We start from the raw sequence: 20141 nt of genomic DNA, 5'->3' as shown, positions 1-20141 counted from the left end.
CTGTATTCATTTAAAAAACATTTGAAACCGCCACCTAGACAACATAAGATGAATCTCGGATTACAGAAAAACCTATGTTAACAAAATGCTTTACATATTTACACAGATGTCGGCAATTTTCGCAAATATTATTAACCGGTTAAACGGTTTTTTTCCGCAATGTTTTCCGGACTTTATGGACGCATTTTATGGAGGTGGTCTCATGAAAACTTAACCCAATATGTAGAAACTTTCAGGTTTCTTTGAAGTCACATTTCACTTCCACCAGGACATCTTGAAGTCTGCTTTGCATGGCAATGCTTATTATAGGATATAGCTGCACTTCAGAACGATGTTTTATTTTTCGTAGTCATAAATTAAATTAATAATAATAATCAGTGGCACTACAACCTCTTTAGGTCTTGGCCTCAGATTTATGAATCTGTTTCATGATCAATTTTTAAATCTAATAGGCAAGTAGGTGATCAGCCTCCGGTGCCTGACACACGTCTTCGACTATTTGGGTCTAAGACATGTCGGTTTTTCCTCACGATGTTTTCCTTCACCGTTAGATGAAATGTTAAATGCGCACATATAAAGAAAGTCCATTGGTGCACAGCCGGGGATCGAACCTACAACCTCAGTTATTAGAGTCGCACGCTGGAACCACTAGGCCAACACTGCCCTTGATACACACACATAACACATAGATTAAGTTATAGAATTAAAAAGAAACTATTCATTTAAAATTCTTTAAATAAATTAAAATAACAAATGATTATAATTTTTTAGTAAATAAAACATCGATATACATACATTTAAACTTTATTAATATTCGCTTTGCAGAAAAATTAACACAGTATTAAATAAAACACAGTATAAAAAGCGTGACGACAATAAATTTTATACATATTTTAATATGTAACCGCTTGCTACATTTCAGTGCTGGCTGGTTAAAAACAAATAAATACATGTCAACAAGCTGCGACCAGAGATAAAAATAATATTTTTGCAGGTGTCACACAGGTGTATAAGATTTGCCACATGGCAATTTAACAGACAACGATATTTTTTATTTAAATTTAAACTCTGCTATTGCAGATACACAGGGCTACGTTCGTGTCTTAAAATATCTTAGTACTTCTGATAATGGCGACTAAAATATTACCACAATGCTAATTTTGGCTTAAAATTCAGGACTAGAACTTAATTGCTATTTATTATATACATGATTTGTTTGTGCTTAAAACGTGAAAATGGTGGCCGGTTTTATTATCCTGACGTATTAATTTTTAGCGATTTCGTGTTTCAGATCTTGTGCTCTTTATAGGGTTATTAAATTTTGGCTAAAGATATGTTTTTGAGAAAAAATAATTATATTTATTAATGTTATAATTATTAGAGTCTTACTCAACATCAAAATATAATTCTAAAATAAAATTGTTTTATAATATAGGATAAGGGTCCACTTTAACACTGAGATTCAAGATAAAACTATTCTAACATTAAAATTACCTACTCTAATCTTGGCTTCCGTTATACATTTTTTTTTATTCTATCCAGCCTAAGCTTTAGTGCAACTAATTGAAATTGTGTCACATGAATATTTAATCTGTGCCTTCCTCAATTTTTGAAATTAGAATTATCTTCCCTCCAAATATTTGGTTGTATGTACGCAATTACTTGAAATTAGAACTATGAATTTCCCTCCAACTGTCAAGCGACAACTATTATGAATTTATTGTCAAACTGTAAAGTGCCGCAAGCGTATCCCGTATGACATTTAGGGCACTGTTAACAATGACTAAAACAAACTCATGAAGTGACCAAAGATTATTTCAAACACTACTTCGAAAACTAAACGCGATTAATTCTTCTTAAGATTCTCCTCGTATTTGAGTATCTCTGCGATGTTATCAATCTTGATTTCTTGAACGTGCTTCCCGGAAAACTGGATGTAATCATGAGGCTGAGCTGTTGAACGTTTCTCAACTGAAACGAAAGCTTGAATTACAATCTACAGAATAAATATATTATGCGTTGCATAATAAAGTGTTTTATAAAAAAATCGTTTTTTAATTGTATGATTCTCAAGGTAAGATTTATTTATTTATATTTTTCAGTTACTGAATACTAATACAATAAAATACTTATTAATACAGAATTTGAGCATAATCTATATATATAAAAGAAAGTCGTGTTAGTTACACCACTTATAACTCAAGAACGAAAGAACAGATTTGAGTGAAAATTGGTATGGAGGTAGCTTAGAGCCAGGAGACGGACATAGGATACTTTTTATCCCGTTCGACAGCGTTCCCGTGGGACTTGACATGAAACGTCAGTCACTATAAAAAGTGGTATAACAAATAAGAATCAGACTTGGAATAATAAAACGCAAATGATAGCTATGTAATTGACGTATAATGACAGCTGTGTAATGACGTATATATGACAATTTGATATTTGTAAGAAATCAATATTCAAAATATTTCTATTAAATAAATACGTTTAATTATTTTTACAATTTACAATCTATATATATAAAAGAAAGTCGTGTTAGTTACACCACTTATAACTCAAGAACGAAAGAACAGATTTGAGTGAAAATTGGTATGGAGGTAGCTTAGAGCCAGGAGACGGACATAGGATACTTTTTATCCCGTTCGACAGCGTTCCCGTGGGACTTGACATGAAACGTCAGTCACTATAAAAAGTGGTATAACAAATAAGAATCAGACTTGGAATAATAAAACGCAAATGATAGCTATGTAATTGACGTATAATGACAGCTGTGTAATGACGTATATATGACAATTTGATATTTGTAAGAAATCAATATTCAAAATATTTCTATTAAATAAATACGTTTAATTATTTTTACAATTTACAATTTAATTATAATGATAGTGCTATTGCTCATTCGTATAAACAGTGAAGAGAACTATAAAACTCGGTATTGTCGTATGTATACAGTTCATCCAAAGAATGATGAATGTTTCTATTTGTTGTTGTTGTCGAATGACGCATTTAATCGAGTATTGGAACGGGAACGTGAATATGATCACCAGGAATTAGATTTAGTAGTTCAAACGAATGTACCCCTGTTGAAATACCAACAAAAGGAAGTTTATGATACTTTAATGAAGGCAAACGATGATGAAAATGGTGGTTTATATTTCCTAGATGCCCTTGGTGGAACTGGCAAGACATTCCTCATGTCATTAGTTTTAGCAACTGTTCGGGCGAGATCCAACATAGCGGTTGCAGTTGCTTCTTCTGAAATAGCAGCCACATTGTTAGAAGGATGCCGTACGGCTCATTCAGAATTAAAATTACCGTTAAATCTTCAAACTATTGGAGAACCAACGTGTAATATTGCAAAACACTCAGCAATGGCCAAAGTTTTAGCGGCATCGAAAATCATCATCTGGGACGAATGCACAATGGCGCATAAACGTGCATTGGAAGCACTTAACCGAACATTAAAAGATTTACGCAATGAATCGAGATGTTTTGGAGGAGCAATGATTTTACTGTCTGGCGATTTCCGCCAAATACTGCCAGTAATTCCAAGATCTACGGCTGTCGACGAAATAAACGCTTGCCTCAAATCGTCAAATCTATGGCGCTATGTGACGAAACTGCAGCTGACAACAAACATGAGAGTTACATTGCTTACTGATAAAAAAGAAGAAAAAGAATAAAGATGTAGATGACCTGAACTACATAATGGTATGCGTTTGGTGGTTAGAAAATTGAAGAACAATGTAATTTACGCTACGATAATGATAGGAAAATTCAAAGGTGAGGAAGTTCTTATTCCGAGGATCCCGATGATCCCAACCGATATGCCGTTTGAATTTAAAAGACTTCAATTTCCGATACGTCTTGCATTTGCCATGACCATCAACAAATCACAAGGCCAATCCTTAAAAGTTTGTGGTTTAAATCTAGAACATTCATGTTTTTCCCATGGTCAATTATACGTGGCATGTTCACGGGTCGGAAGACCATCAGCGTTGTTTGTTTTTGCGCCTGATAATAAAACAAAAAATGAAAAAATGTGTATCACAAGGTACTTAAGTGAAGAGCAACCTATGTACTAAAATACAGAAATAATAATGAATGATTAATGTAGGTATTTAATTTTTTTGTATATTTTCCAATAAAAAAACCCAAACTGCTTATTTATTGCCATTAAGGCGGAACAAAGTTCGCCAGGTCAGCTAGTTTAATTATAATGATAGTGCTATTGCTCATTCGTATAAACAGTGAAGAGAACTATAAAACTCGGTATTGTCGTATGTATACAGTTCATCCAAAGAATGATGAATGTTTCTATTTGTTGTTGTTGTCGAATGACGCATTTAATCGAGTATTGGAACGGGAACGTGAATATGATCACCAGGAATTAGATTTAGTAGTTCAAACGAATGTACCCCTGTTGAAATACCAACAAAAGGAAGTTTATGATACTTTAATGAAGGCAAACGATGATGAAAATGGTGGTTTATATTTCCTAGATGCCCTTGGTGGAACTGGCAAGACATTCCTCATGTCATTAGTTTTAGCAACTGTTCGGGCGAGATCCAACATAGCGGTTGCAGTTGCTTCTTCTGAAATAGCAGCCACATTGTTAGAAGGATGCCGTACGGCTCATTCAGAATTAAAATTACCGTTAAATCTTCAAACTATTGGAGAACCAACGTGTAATATTGCAAAACACTCAGCAATGGCCAAAGTTTTAGCGGCATCGAAAATCATCATCTGGGACGAATGCACAATGGCGCATAAACGTGCATTGGAAGCACTTAACCGAACATTAAAAGATTTACGCAATGAATCGAGATGTTTTGGAGGAGCAATGATTTTACTGTCTGGCGATTTCCGCCAAATACTGCCAGTAATTCCAAGATCTACGGCTGTCGACGAAATAAACGCTTGCCTCAAATCGTCAAATCTATGGCGCTATGTGACGAAACTGCAGCTGACAACAAACATGAGAGTTACATTGCTTACTGATAAAAAAGAAGAAAAAGAATAAAGATGTAGATGACCTGAACTACATAATGGTATGCGTTTGGTGGTTAGAAAATTGAAGAACAATGTAATTTACGCTACGATAATGATAGGAAAATTCAAAGGTGAGGAAGTTCTTATTCCGAGGATCCCGATGATCCCAACCGATATGCCGTTTGAATTTAAAAGACTTCAATTTCCGATACGTCTTGCATTTGCCATGACCATCAACAAATCACAAGGCCAATCCTTAAAAGTTTGTGGTTTAAATCTAGAACATTCATGTTTTTCCCATGGTCAATTATACGTGGCATGTTCACGGGTCGGAAGACCATCAGCGTTGTTTGTTTTTGCGCCTGATAATAAAACAAAAAATGAAAAAATGTGTATCACAAGGTACTTAAGTGAAGAGCAACCTATGTACTAAAATACAGAAATAATAATGAATGATTAATGTAGGTATTTAATTTTTTTGTATATTTTCCAATAAAAAAACCCAAACTGCTTATTTATTGCCATTAAGGCGGAACAAAGTTCGCCAGGTCAGCTAGTATTTCATATAAACAAAACATTTTTATAACAAATTATAAATTGAATTAAGAATTTTTTAAATATTTTTACATTCTCCATTTTTAAAGAAAACACTTTTTTATTGGATTGAAGCTATGTGTTATTGTAAACTATCTTTTTCGTGATCAGCCTTCTGTTCCCGACATACTTACTGATGTTATCGTCGCGGTAAAGACGGTAAGCAGGTCTTGCGAAGCAGGTCTCCGCCATCCTCTTTGCGGTCTTAGCGAGGTCTACGATAGCTGGCAAAGCTGCACGCAAATGGGTGCGAACCTGTGACCGCAATTATCGTTATAACTTCGAATTAGTATTATTAGTATTAATCTATTGTATAAGCTAATCAAATAACGTTCCTTTTAGGATATAACAAATATTCCGTCAAATAAATCATTTTTTTACTGATGTTATAGGAGGCAAATGAGCAGGAGGTTTATCTGATTTTAAAAAATCTTCAAAACTGATAACTGATATCGCCGCCTATAGACCCCTCTTATTTCCAGAAGGCTCAAAAGTCCCTTCGTGGCCTTTTTCTCCGCACCTTGATAAAGGACTGAGTAGTAGCTGGTTCCACATACTTTAATGCGCGGCGAAAATTGCCATAAAAAACTCTTAGCTGTGGAACCGTCGCGTATGTACTGGTACGCTCAAACTAGTATAGAAAGTAGATATGTTGTTTGGATCATAAATACATTTTTTTAAGAATGGAATCTCTCTGTTGGCTATAAATTCCTTTACAGCTCAGCTCGGGCTGTTTTGGCCCGACTAACTTGACTAGCGCAAGACTCGAATGTCGCCTTGGGCCGTCGCGGGTTGGTCATCGCTTGAAGGGCAGGACTAAAGTGAGTGAAGTACGCAGTAAAGGTTTACCTTACCCGTTGAAGGCGTTTTTACCCTAATCTGATTTTGGTTATTATTATTATTGACCGCGCGGGCGGCTTTCATTGTTAGCTACGGTGATCGTAGAAATGAGAGGAAGTACCTGTAAAAATATATGACTGAACAAATTAGGGTTTAGTTTCGACGAGTATACGTATAGAATATTATTATTATTTACTAAAATTCTAGGCACGTCGATTATACCTTAGACACGTCAAATTGATCTCGAGCTGTGAGGCCAGCCACGAATAGGTCTGGGGGCATAACGATTTCAGGCTCCAAGTCCATCACGAAGCAACGCTCAGCATCAACAATACCTGGAATAAAATATTTACTACGATATTTTTACTGATCAGAATTATTTCAATCTTGGAACACCGTTCAGAAAACACTACTATAATAGATCTATTTCATTAATACAATTATATTTAGAATAATTCAAATTTGGAAACACGATTCAGGAACACATTACTATTAAATATCTATTTCTTTAATTCAATAGTTTTAAGAGTAATTCAAATTTGGAAGCACCGTTCAGTAACATTCCTATTAAATATATATATATATATAATATATATATAAATATTTTCATGAATTCAATAGTTTTAAGAGTTATTTAAATTTGGAAGCACGTTTCAAATTTAGAATAATCGAAATCAAATCAAGGGCTATACAAAAATGACCTACCAGTAACATTGTCGCTGAAGTCATGGATGAAGTCAACTCGGCGTCCATTGTCAACAACAGCGATCTTCTCCACAGAGTCTCCAATATCCAGCTCCTCATTTAGCATATCCATGATATCATCACTCTCTGGTTCGTCGATGGTGCTGACAATTTGGAGCATTGGCTTGGATGACCAACTAACAGGAAGTGCGCGGTAGTGGCCATCTGACATCCTCTATAAAAATGTTTTTAAAGATATAATTAATGATTATTTGGAGATATATGTGATATTATACAAGACGACGAAGAAATTAATAGGTGTTGCCCACGTAAAAATCACTCATAAATGATATAGTAATATACATAAAAAATGGTGTATAGGCTAGATTGTTATTCATGTAAAGTCTCTCTTTGGTGAACTTTATTGTAGAAAAAATGTTTTCTATTTCCTAGATTTTGTTTATCAATGTAATTTGTTTTGGCATTGTATATTGTCTAACGCCAAAACCCAATAACCTAGCTCAATCCGTTTTTGACATAGACATCTTAATCCAAATATTAATAAAATCAAGTAACCAATCGACGGATTGTAATAGATATCTGTATATTTTAATATTATTTGTACGTTTTTATTTACTTAAGTGGTTTGTATTGATTATCAAATATGAGTGTAAATAGCGAAGAGATTGCATTGTATCCGTCGCCAAAAATGGATTGTCTTCGTAGGGTTTGGTTATTGGGATGCAAGAGATATATCGACTGTTACGGTCTGATCTCAGATTGAAAAAAAAATGTGTTCGGGCGTAAATGTTTTCTTATATAATATGTGTTGTTGTAAATTTACTTTTAAATACCGAATATAATTTTTCTAAGCCCTCAACAATCTACTCATACGAATACTAAGTGTGTACCTACTGCACGTTTCCCAGTTACCCATAGTCCGGCCATTGCATCGCGCATGTAATCAATACCTAGGCTACACATCGAGCTACTACCGGGCGGCGCTGAACCTAGGTATCTGTTATCGCATGATTATGTTTTAATGATATTTTTCATAAAGTTACATTTTTATAGGCGAGTCTGTATGTGTCAGATTTAGACCATAAGTTTGACAACATTTATAAATAACTTTACTTATTATTATTATGACATTATATCCTGAAGTTTGCCATTATAATAACTAATATTACATTTACATTCTTATGTGGCTTTTGAGGTGAATGTACCATTATTATAGTATTGTCTTTTATTAACATAACTTTTACACATTTAAAGAAAAACACTTTTTTACGGATTATAGTTATGTATCATTGTATTTAAACTTATAATTATTTAGACATAATTTTAAATTTATACCGACGTTTCGCGTGCTTTACAGCGTGCGTGGTCACGGTGACTGAAGACAAAGGTTTTTGACATGTCAAAATTGTTTTTCTTTAAATGTACCATTATTATTATTATTATTATATAATATAGTCGTATTATTTTGTAAATAATTCGTAAAAAATTGCAATTAGAATGCTATATCGTACTGCGTAGTTAAATACGTAGACAAAATAAATATATTACGATATAGGTTTGTTATATTAATCGCTACAGTAAAAATTAAAAAATCGACATCAAGACAGATTGATTCGACCGTGGAAATTAGACGTCATACCAGTACAATTGATGGTCATTATTCAATTACTTATTCAGATAGCACGATATGTGGGAGTTAATAAATGTATAATTTAATATAAACATAAATTTTCTTCTAAAATGCAAATCTTGATAATGTTGGTTGACTCTTTGTAATGTTCCATTTGTATGGGATATATGTTTTTTTTAGATAGCCATTTTTATAATACAAAAATACATACCTCGGTAAAATCTCTTGGCACTGGAATGTGGCAGAAGGCCTGGTAGTTGTTGTACCCAGATTTATACTGCCGCAGCATGACAATGATTGAAGTCACTCCCAAAGCGAGAAGCACAATCACCGACATCAAAAGATACATCAATGCCTTCACAGTTTGCGTAGGGTGAGGGTAGAAGTCCTGCTCAGGTAGGTCCACACGGGACTGCAAAAGTAAGTAACAGATTAGCTAAGACGTGTATTTGACGCATAAAGAGGTTAAAAAAAACGCATACTTTGTGTTATCATAATGGGAGGGTACTCATAAAAAAAAATTACTGCTAAAATGTAGGATACCCCAGTTATGTTCTTTTATAATCTTTTGACACAAAATATTAGATATAGATTAATGTAAATATTTATTCGAGGGTAGATTACTCTGATTAAATTAAATATTATAAATTAGATAAAAATAAATTCCATAATCAATGAGTTATCAAGAGTTCTTCGGGCTACGTGTTTTTTAACAACTAATTTGTTGTCAATAATAATTAAAATAAAGGTACTAACATTATTTTATTAAAAATTCAATACCTACATAATATATTATGAACGATCAATATGAAATGGATACGAACCTCGCTACGACTACTTCCTTGAACATAAGGCGTATTTATAATTATAGGTTTTTCACAAATATCCAATGGTTTAGTAAACACCGTCATGTCTTAGCTTTTATTTTCACTTCTTAATAAAACACTATGAACTGCAGTGGAACGCTTAACTACCTGAATGATTTATGCTACTGTTATTGATCGGACTTATGGCTGGTTGCACAAACGCAGTAAGCACGGAGTAGGAAGACTAATATACTTTCTTTAGCGCCACCTAGTAAATAATCCAGTAATCACATTATGCATTGTGCGGAATTACCATACGTATTAATACTCATACGTCTTTAGTATATAATTGTTGTAAGTAATATAATATTCGTATAGTCCCGTTCATTTATTTATTAACAGTAGTTCTCACTTCTCATCTCATACCAAGCTAGATTCACAGGTATACCTTATTTTATTCAGCCAGAGACAAAAACCTATTATTACCTGTTTATTGTATCGAGCCACAACTATGTCTAAGTCGATAATGGTTTTGTTATAAAGAAAAGGCATATCCAATCCGATTATGTTTAACTAGCCCTTTATTTAGTAATTTTACAATCGTAATATTAAACATATATTTTCTCATTTAATATCACTACTAGTGTATACCTAACCCAATTGTCAATATCATAGATTATAAAATTTTACTAAAGTTTATATTGTCTATGGCTAAAAACAGAAAAAGAATTCAAGGAAGGAGGGAGGAAACGGACAATTTTCAATTTGTAGAATATTCTGTGATTTGTGAAGAGGTTAATGATTCAGCATACGTAAAAGTGTTGTTAAAATATGTCTTATTAGTTTTGTTGAACTTTATTTTAAGTTAATATCTTGGTTTCTTGTGTACGAATCTTAAATCTCAGTCGAACGACAACCACATAAAAATGGCGACGGATCCAGCGAAAAACCGCATGCATGTTTTCAAGAACACAGGCAAAGATGTCGATGTAAGTATAAAAGTGTCTAATTTCACTATTTGTATCTTTGCAATGTTATATATAATAAAATCAGATGTATAATATATTAGTCATGATTTGTTGGTGCTTTGTAGGAGATGCGCAGACGACGAAACGAAGTGACAGTCGAGCTCAGAAAAAATAAAAGAGAAGAAACGCTTCAAAAACGTCGTAATGTACCCATCAGTGACTCGACAGACGAAGATGAGATCGAGAGGACGTTGGCCTCTACAGATCTTCGGGAGCTAGTTATGAATGCGGCAAACGCCGAGAATCCTGAAGTTCAACTTTCAGCCGTGCAGCAATGTAGAAAGCTACTTTCTTCCGACAAAAATCCACCAATAGATGAATTAATCGACACTGGAATTCTCCCCATTCTTGTTAACTGCTTATCTAGAGCAGACAACCCTACCCTGCAATTCGAAGCGGCGTGGGCTCTTACGAATATTGCGTCTGGAACATCTGCGCAAACTAACAAAGTGGTTCATGCTGGAGCAGTGCCATTATTCTTGCAATTACTTATGTCACCACATGAGAATGTATGTGAGCAAGCTGTCTGGGCTCTTGGTAATATTATCGGTGATGGCCCTATTCTCCGTGATTTTGTTGTTGAATTGGGAGTTGTCAAACCTTTATTGAGTTTCATTAAGCCTGAGATACCTATATCATTTTTGCGTAATGTGACATGGGTTATTGTGAACCTGTGCAGAAGTAAGGATCCCCCACCACCAATCAAGACTATCCAAGAAATTCTACCTGCTCTTAATGTACTCATCACCCACAGTGACATCAACGTAAGTTCAGTGACTTGTTTATCTTATCTATTAATTGAATTAATTGGTTTGGAGTTTTTTAAATTTTGAGGCACGAGTTGCTTATCTCAATAAACAACAAATATGCAATTTCTTAAAATTCTTAAAAATATTTATTATTAATAATACCTTTTTAAGGTAAACAGCACATTAAGAAATAGTAAGCATCACGGTAAAGATTATATCCCAAAATATGGGAAATTCCCAAATATTCAATTTTTATCATTTTAGATTTTACTGTTGAGAATTTAAGCACTTCCATACTTAATGTATTTGATGACCTGCGTGTTATATAAGATAATTTGTTAAATTATTTAATATAGGCTCCAAACTTGACGTGGCTGACCAATACATTGCCATTTTAATTACAATAATAAAAATAGATATTAAATAACCTGAATATCCTTAATTAAAAGGCATTGTTAGCTTTCTGTATATATATAAATAGTAAATATTTGAATTTCAGATTCTTGTAGACACAGTATGGGCCATCAGCTATTTAACAGATGGGGGCAATGATCAGATCCAAATGGTAATAGACTCGGGTATTGTGCCCAAACTAATCCCACTTCTCTCACACAAGGAGGTGAAGTGCCAGACAGCAGCTTTAAGAGCTGTGGGTAACATTGTAACAGGAACGGATGAACAAACTCAAGTTGTTCTTAACTGTGATGCATTGTCACACTTCCCAGCCTTGCTCTCACATCAGGTAAAATAAATATTATTAAAAATGTTATTGCTTGTGTCATTCTAGAGTATTTAGTGTTAAAACTTGAATTAGATATTTTATTGTTTAGATATAAATCCGATTGCTTTACCTCCTATTGGCTTGCAATTTATGGAATAGGCTTTTTACCTTTGCTGTCATCAAATAATGTAACTTGTAAATATCACTAATACATCACGAACGAATGGATGGATACTATTAGAAGACGTAAAAACTGTAAATTGGCATATATCCAATATTTATTTTCAATCAGATTTTTGTTTAACACATGCTTCTTATAAATACTGGGATAAAGATGTTTTGATATCCCCTTCTCTATTGTATAGTATGATATTCATTATGTCTTGAGTTGTCAACATACATTTTAATAATAAACATGCAATGATGACTTATATGGTTTAATGACCAGACATAATAATATATAATGTGAGCAGTATGTTCAGGCTATTTACCAACTCTTATATAAATGTATTCATAAAATATAAATGCTTCTCTATTAAAAATTAAATGTTTCATAGAGTTTTCTAGTCAGAAATAGTACTGTTTTTGTGTTTCAGTTGCAGCAGTACTTTACTAGTGTTTATATTGACAACAATGTTACGTGATTTTAGTTTTACAGTAATCAAATTATTATAAAAAAAATTAAATCTCTTGTGAATTAATGAAATAAATGAATGCATAATAAAGACTTACATGTAAATGTATATAATTACAGAAAGAAAAGATCTGCAAAGAAGCAGTGTGGTTCTTGTCAAACATAACGGCTGGTAATAAACAACAAGTACAGGCAGTCATTGACGCTGGTCTCCTGCCCAAGATTGTGGAAAACCTCAGCAAAGGTGAATTCCAGACGCAAAAGGAGGCGGCTTGGGCAGTCTCCAACTTATGTATCAGTGGCACTAAGGAACAAGTAGCTACTCTAATCCAATGCGGAGTTATACCCCCTCTGTGCAATCTCCTCTCATGCAAGGACACACAAGTTATTAATGTGAGTATTTTTATCTCTCTCTTTAGTCTCTCATGCAGCTCATGTCGGAGTGTTGTGGTCAGCAACGAAGCATCTAGAGCAGACTATCTGCTTCCACTGGTTTCTATCAAACTGATGTCTTATGACACTGTATAGCTTTGAAGGCGATGAGTCTTTCACTTGATCGGTCCATCTGGTTGGTGAACGGTCACGTGATCTTTTGCCTCCTGTGTTACCAACTATGATCAGTTTCTCCAAGTTCTCATCGCCTTTGCGAGTAATTTTATACTTATAAAAATGTTCTAATCAGTGGCCAACCTTTTTAGGTCTTGGGCTCAGATAACTTATGTAACTGATGTATACAAATATTGTAAATTCTTTTTTAAAAGAGTAAGTGTGGAGTTTCCTATCCATTCTCCACACGAAACTACCTTTTGGTGCAACTAGAATCAACTTTATATTTTATTTAACATTCAAAAGTGCCATTTTAGGTCTAATTGGAATAAATGATTTGATTTGTATGTGATCATTTGTCAGTCTGATAGGCCTGTATTTGATCAGCCTCCTGTGCCTGACACACATTGTCGACTTTTTGGGTCTTGAAATATAGTTACCTTACAATGTTTTCCTTTACCTAGCTAAACATAAATGCGCACATTGATAGATGGAGTTCTAACAGCATATTATAATTTTTATTATGACTATTTTTTCCGATTGAATTGGAGACAATAATAAAGTTAAGAATTATTATAAAATAGTAATATGTATTTGTATTTTCAAATCCATAGGTGGTACTAGACGGTCTCTCTAACATGCTAAAGATGGCCGGAGAGAGTGCAGAACAAGTGGCCAACATGATTGAGGAGTGCGGAGGTATTGACAAGATTGAGGAATTGCAGTCTCATGAGAAAGTGGAGATTTACAAGATGGCGTATGATATCATTGAGCAGTACTTTGCTGATGAGGTAAGTCTCATAAAACAACATTCTTTAAGTCGAACCTCCAATAATTGTTTTGTCTTTACCCTCAATCAAACCCAATACCTCGAAATAACAATCGTAAAATTGAATAGGGCTCCTGTATTTCCAATTTAGCAATTTTTTATTTTACAACTTGATAATGTATATTTTGAAGTAAATTATGTTAACAAATTAAAGAAAACACTTTTTTACCGGATTGAAGCTATGTATTATAAACTTATGGTAAATACTCATATATATGTCTTTAATAAATAGCTTAAATCCGTTAAAAAAATTTTTTCTTTAAATGTGTAAAAACTATGTATAAAACGGAGCTATTTCTAGAATAATGTTGTAATGGCGTCTGTCAGTCCAAATAATTTGATTTCAGACATTTCACAGATATTTATTCTGTGTTTTAGTTTCAAGTAAACGCAACGTACTAAATTAATAGTCTGGCATTGTATAATGCAAAGTTTAAACAATTATTAAATTAACAACAATTGATTGATGATAGTGATAGTGATGAGGATATTATACATAGACGTCCAAGATGGTTAAAAGAAAGAAAAGACTTATTTGAATATTTTTTTGACCATGATAAGATAAAACCACATGATAAAACTTGATAACTCCCTCAAACAATTTCTTTTTTGCTGTCTACAGCTACTTCTTCACACTATACGGCATAATAGAGTTGACATGATATATGCTCTTACAGTAAAACGTTGTAGAACTTTTATTTTCGTTCACCATTCTCTGTATTCGCGTATTGTTATTACTAGCAAAAGTATGCTATCGATTACGTGGAGAAACATGGAATAGTTGAATCCTGGTATAGAGTTACTCGTGTATAAATTTAAGTTTGAGTTGACCCGAAGTGAAAACAACTTTATACATAATACATGTAATAGATTGAACTCCAACTTTCGATTATATCTTTCTCTCTCTCTCTCTAATTGACTTTGCTTGGATTGTCCAAATTGCATACTTCTATTATCTTAATATATATATTTCTTGTGTGTGTGTGTATGTGATGGAACTCCTCCTAAACGACTAGACCGATTTAGACGAAATTTTTTATGTGTGTTCAAGGGGATCTGGGAATGGTTTAGATTCACAATTTTGTCCGCTGGACAATGTTTTTTTAATTAATTTTCAATTTATTAGTTGTTGTTGATTTTGGAATGTTTTACATTGGATCCGACAGACGGCGCTACCATCGCAGTGTTAAATTTTAAATAATATTCGAATTTTAATTTTAGTCTGTCCCGAAATTTAAAAAAAGTTTTGTTATCATTGTATTATATCGTGTGTGACCATGTGCTGGATCGTTAGATATTGTCATAACATTTGAATAATAATTTTCATCAAAATGGCTTATTAAAAATTGAAATTTTGAAATTAAAGACGTGTAGACAGGACAACGTCTGTCGGATCCGCTAGTATATATATATATATATATATAATACTTCAATTTTGTATATCTATTGACAATGAATGAATCTTCAGATTACGAATCCCTGTGATGATTCTTATTCAACACAGACCCATAATTTGTTAAATGATTATGTTCTCACTGGGAAACGTAAATTTACAGGAAGAAGACGCGACCCTCGTGCCTCCAACAGCGGAACAATCTTTCCAATTCGAACCCGCGCCCAGCGGTCCCCACGACGGCTTCCGCTTTTAGACTTAGCCCCACGCCCCACATCCGCACACATCGACGTCCCATTCCCCGAAGCGGGGCGAATAACACCGTTCAAGTGGGAGTCAATGAACTGTCGAAATTTTCGCTGGAAATCTCCCCTTTGAATGCTGTTATTGATATTTTTAATTATGTATAGTGATTGTTATGCGAATTGAGTCGATGTGTGCTTTAAGTGGATCAACGAGCGAATGTTGATTTTGATCGTTCGTCGTTCCACGCGTCGAGCAAAAAGGCCTTAGCACCGTGATCGTTGTAAAGTTCGCGTTTTTTTTTAATTATTAAATTTGACTATCGGTGCTGTGGCTTCGTTGTGATACAGGTATTGTGATGTTTGAGGATTTTCTTTTTTCATCTTTTCATTGGGCTAAAGTTGTGAGAGCCAATTGGTGAAAATTCATTTGAGTTTTTTTTTTATAAATCTGTTTGAAAGCAAACTTAACTATTTTAAATTTGTGTGTCGACAAATTCATGGTTGGGACTGTTTGTAGACGTAATATATAAAAAAATTATGTATGTCTTAAATGTTATTGAAATAAACTTTACATTGTGTATTTTTTTTATTCTCCTCGGTGAGTAACTAAGTGCTGTGTTCAGTCTAAATTTTAACGCTGTCTAGATAATAAGGTCTCGGAAATTGAAGAAAATTCTCACATCTTTAGCCCCAAGACGGACGACATAGCAAGTAAGTCCGGACATTAGTGTACTCCGCTTACACATTGCTTTTGATAACATAGTATTTATGTTTCGACTTAACTCGGGTGGGACACGTGATTATGTTCGGAATGAACCCATTTGTAACTATATTACAATAAATTCTGTCCAATTATTAAAGTGTTTTATTAACCCAAGTATATGGCTGGTAGTGAGTCGCGGAATGTGCTGGTTTTCTGTAACAAAATGTATGGATTAGTTTGAGTGCGTTTTATTTATTGAAAATGACTTAGAAATAAATATCTACTAAAACAGTTAAGGCCCTATCCCAGCACAAATTGCTGTGTCACGCCACACAACACACAGGGCCACAGGATGCAGTAACGGTGCGGAGCGGTGCCGCAACGTCATACTACATACAAATTACTATACCGTGACGACGTGTCGCACCGCAAGTGCGCCGAATTAGTGAACTGCGAGACGAGGCGCGGAGGGGTTTAAATACATTCCCACACCGCAACACCCTATGGCACCCTATAGCTCGTAATATTGCGTTATCGCATTGTGTGGCCGCTTAATTATTAATAGACAAAAATATGTTTTCATTTGGATTTTTATAATCTTTATGATTAAAATAGCTATTAATGAACGGACGATTCTACAAATAAATTCATTCCACAATGAATAATACATAAGGGCGTCTATACATATAATTTTGTTAGGTACCTACCATCTTCTTTAGCTCGCATGCATAGCATTTAACCCCGCTGTGATAAGACTCTTGAACTGATTCAGGGTATCTTGAAGCTAATCTGGTGTTAAGCGAATTTACATCGTAAAATTGGCCCACTTTCTGCTGGAAACTGCGAAGGTAATAATAATTCTATATTATTTTAAAGAAAGAGGATAATTATATTTGTAACTTATGAAGAATGTTTTCAACCCATTTCGATCGTGGTGGCTAATCTGTCAAGATTAGCTGGCAGGAGCCTAAAGTAAAAAAACTACCCTCTTTTCTGAGTACGTTATCACAGAGCACAGAACTGTGAGGTGCTAGATGCTCACATGAAATACGGATTATTCTCATATGAGTGACATTTGTCTTTTTTGAGAAATAAAGTCTTTAAACCTATCTCTATTTTATCTTTATTTACGGTTACGCTGCACCGGGTAGCTTAAACTATCTCTTCCAGACCAGGCAAGCCTATTAGTAATAATAATGGTCGCATAATTGTTTGTACAATATTAATGAATTACTTAGGACACAGCAGAGCTTACTTAGGCAACGGTTTAGTCCAGTAATTATCCAGTCTGTTCACTTTCATTATTGAGCTGAGCCGCTGCAGAAGATTGAAATTCTCATTTTGTATTTTGGTCTTACGGTCCATTTCTCTTTGGACTTTCTTCAGTTTCGTAACAACGTGCGGTCGAGACGCTGGAGGTCTATCATCTATGGCTGGTAACGCTGATTTCACCTATGCATAATTATGGAATAATTACTAATATTGGTACGTTGAAACTTAGGTAGGTATATGTGCTTTAAATAAAAACGGTATGTGGTTAAAAAATAGGTAGAAACTGATGTAAGGAGGAATGTCGCCATGTGGTCTGGTAGAGGCTACTCGTTGAGAATATTTTGTGAACATTGTGAACAAACAATTTTATAAGCTACAAAGTTTACATGTTAATCTAAAATAATAATTTTACTCTCCTGACCTGATTGAAGTTTTGAATTCTTTATAAATCTTCTACTTTCCTCTAATATCCTCTGTTCCTACATATGCCCCTGCCCATCCTTTACAAATTGTAATAATATGAATCTATGTTGTTTTCAATATAGGCGATACATTAAAATAAATTATACTTTTATTCGTTTATGCAACCGTATATCATATTGAGTATATGAAACAATTTTATGTAATTAGTATGTAAGCTGTACTTAAACGTATGATTTGTTTTACAATTTCATCAAATTATCATTTTCTATAAACGTATTTTTAAGTGTAGGTACTATTTCAGTCTTCTGTAAACACTTACAACACTACATACATAACATACACTGTTTAACAATGCAATTTCATAGAGTACCTTAGACCTGTGATCCTGAAATCTCCTCTCTTTCCATGGTTGCTGATATAGTTTCTCTCTTCTCGACAACATTTTTGAATGATTGAAACTGATGTGTACAAGTGTAATCTAGTGTGTTATAATCAATATACATTAAAACATTCAGTATCATAGCAACATATTCGATGTTTATTAAACTCGAACGCTGTACACAACTCCAATAAAATTCAGCGATAGCATTTTGATTAAATCCTTAAAAGCACTCGGCAAATTGACTTATGTACATAATGCAAATTCGGTTTTTATCAGTTTAATTTTGACTGGTGATAACAGGTATGGTACACCTTGCCTTACCAAATCCCTGATAGAGAAGAGACTGGTCAAAGGTGCCCATAACCGACGATGATGCATGGAAAATGTGGATAACCGAGGCAGATTTACTACTCTAGCAAAAAGGCGTGTATAGCAAGATTTACTTTGTGTGTCATTTCATGTTACATGTTATACATTACACTCATTGACTCACATGCACCCATACACTCATTCATACAAACGTAATGCTGTTTGTTAAATAATAAAGATTCGAACAACAAAGAAATTGATATTTAAAAAAAATTGAAATTGTAGATATATAGTCAATATCTGTTATAACGACATCGAAGAGACTACTCGTATTCGATCGTAAAACCGATAGTCGTATCAGCCGATGACGTTGTTATTAAGAACCTAATAAAATAACATTAAGCCGGGACCTTTAATTTTGGTGAAAATAACCAGTATGTTGTTCTAAACGATTTCATCGTATACTTTTCACTGCATATATGTCGTAACTAGCTTAATTTTCCGTTCAATTAACAGCCTAGACTTTTAACTAAATGGCGCCGTTTAACTAACGGCCTGAAAGAAGTTCAGCCAGTTGATCAAACAGCTAGGAAACGACTTGGATCGATGACGTTTAATGAAATGAATCATTAACTCAATAGTAACTTCTGACTTCATGTCATAACTTTTGTAGATAAATATCAAATAGTGGATTGATTAAAAAAAAACATTATTGTCGATGACTGTTTATCAATAAAACTCCGTTTGCAAATTAATAAATAAATTATATTGTTAAATATTATAATACACTGCACTTACATCGGTATAATGCGCATTACAAACACGAAAACACATTACAAATAATAAATATACTTTGAGCAATATAAAAATAATAAAAAACAGAATTACTAAACTGCTCTAAACTATATTCGCTAAATTGAGAATTGAAGGCGAAGGAATGTCATTCCGCGTTTAATTATTTGGCAATGTTATAAAGCTCAGTTAAAAAGCCAATTAATACCTGAACACATATTAAATTTTAATTCAACCCCTATCAATCATTTGTGCTTCTCAATATTACATTAGGACGACGTGTCACCCAATCAATCAATATAAAATTAAATTACGTTCTCAAAATTGTAGTTGAGGACTTCAAAATGATTATCGACCAATACGCCAACTTTGACTGTTAAATCACTTCCGCTGGTATTACTTTTAAAGAACAGGAGGCAAATCAGAATGCTGATGTTAAGTGATCCGCCGCCCATGATTACTCAAAGGGCTCGCGAGTGGGTTGCCGGTCTTTCAGAATTAGCACGCTCTTTTCTTGAAGGACCCTAAGTCGAATTGGTTCGGAA

At 33.9% G+C, this 20141-nt stretch overlaps 2 protein-coding genes across 2 annotated transcripts; one reads left to right on the top strand and one right to left on the bottom strand.

Moving 5' to 3' along the window:
* Positions 1-788: 788 nt before the first annotated feature.
* Positions 789-9956, bottom strand: LOC110999989. The gene is made up of 6 exons (XM_022269305.2): positions 9589-9956; positions 8976-9176; positions 7135-7348; positions 6652-6764; positions 5724-5844; positions 789-1971 (listed from the first exon to the last, which is right to left on the bottom strand). Exons 1-6 carry the CDS (start codon positions 9673-9675, stop codon positions 1847-1849), a joined length of 861 nt encoding a protein of 286 aa, XP_022124997.1. The 5' UTR covers positions 9676-9956; the 3' UTR covers positions 789-1846.
* A 323-nt stretch (positions 9957-10279) lies between these two features.
* LOC110999970 (importin subunit alpha-3) lies at positions 10280-16570 on the top strand. The gene is made up of 6 exons (XM_022269276.2): positions 10280-10559; positions 10664-11362; positions 11847-12089; positions 12823-13095; positions 13863-14039; positions 15634-16570. Exons 1-6 carry the CDS (start codon positions 10497-10499, stop codon positions 15724-15726), a joined length of 1548 nt encoding a protein of 515 aa, XP_022124968.1. The 5' UTR covers positions 10280-10496; the 3' UTR covers positions 15727-16570.
* Positions 16571-20141: the final 3571 nt, after the last annotated feature.

The sequence above is a fragment of the Pieris rapae genome, chromosome 12, assembly GCF_905147795.1.
Source record: "Pieris rapae chromosome 12, ilPieRapa1.1, whole genome shotgun sequence".
NCBI lineage: Eukaryota > Metazoa > Arthropoda > Insecta > Lepidoptera > Pieridae > Pieris > Pieris rapae.
This window is presented reverse-complemented; position numbering and strand designations above follow the sequence as displayed.

Bases quoted from the DNA above. Each gene is read 5' to 3' on its own strand.
- LOC110999970 (XM_022269276.2), top strand. From the start codon at position 10,497: ATGGCGACGGATCCAGCGAAAAACCGCATGCATGTTTTCAAGAACACA. The intron at 12,090-12,822 runs GTAAAATAAATA...ATATAATTACAG, and splicing joins CAGCCTTGCTCTCACATCAG to AAAGAAAAGATCTGCAAAGA. The intron at 14,040-15,633 runs GTAAGTCTCATA...GTAAATTTACAG, and splicing joins AGCAGTACTTTGCTGATGAG to GAAGAAGACGCGACCCTCGT.
- LOC110999989 (XM_022269305.2), bottom strand. From the start codon at position 9,675: ATGACGGTGTTTACTAAACCATTGGATATTTGTGAAAAACCTATAATT. The intron at 6,765-7,134 runs GTAGGTCATTTT...ATTTTATTCCAG, and splicing joins CTTCAGCGACAATGTTACTG to GTATTGTTGATGCTGAGCGT. The intron at 5,845-6,651 runs GTATAATCGACG...TTGCGGTCACAG, and splicing joins ATCAATTTGACGTGTCTAAG to GTTCGCACCCATTTGCGTGC.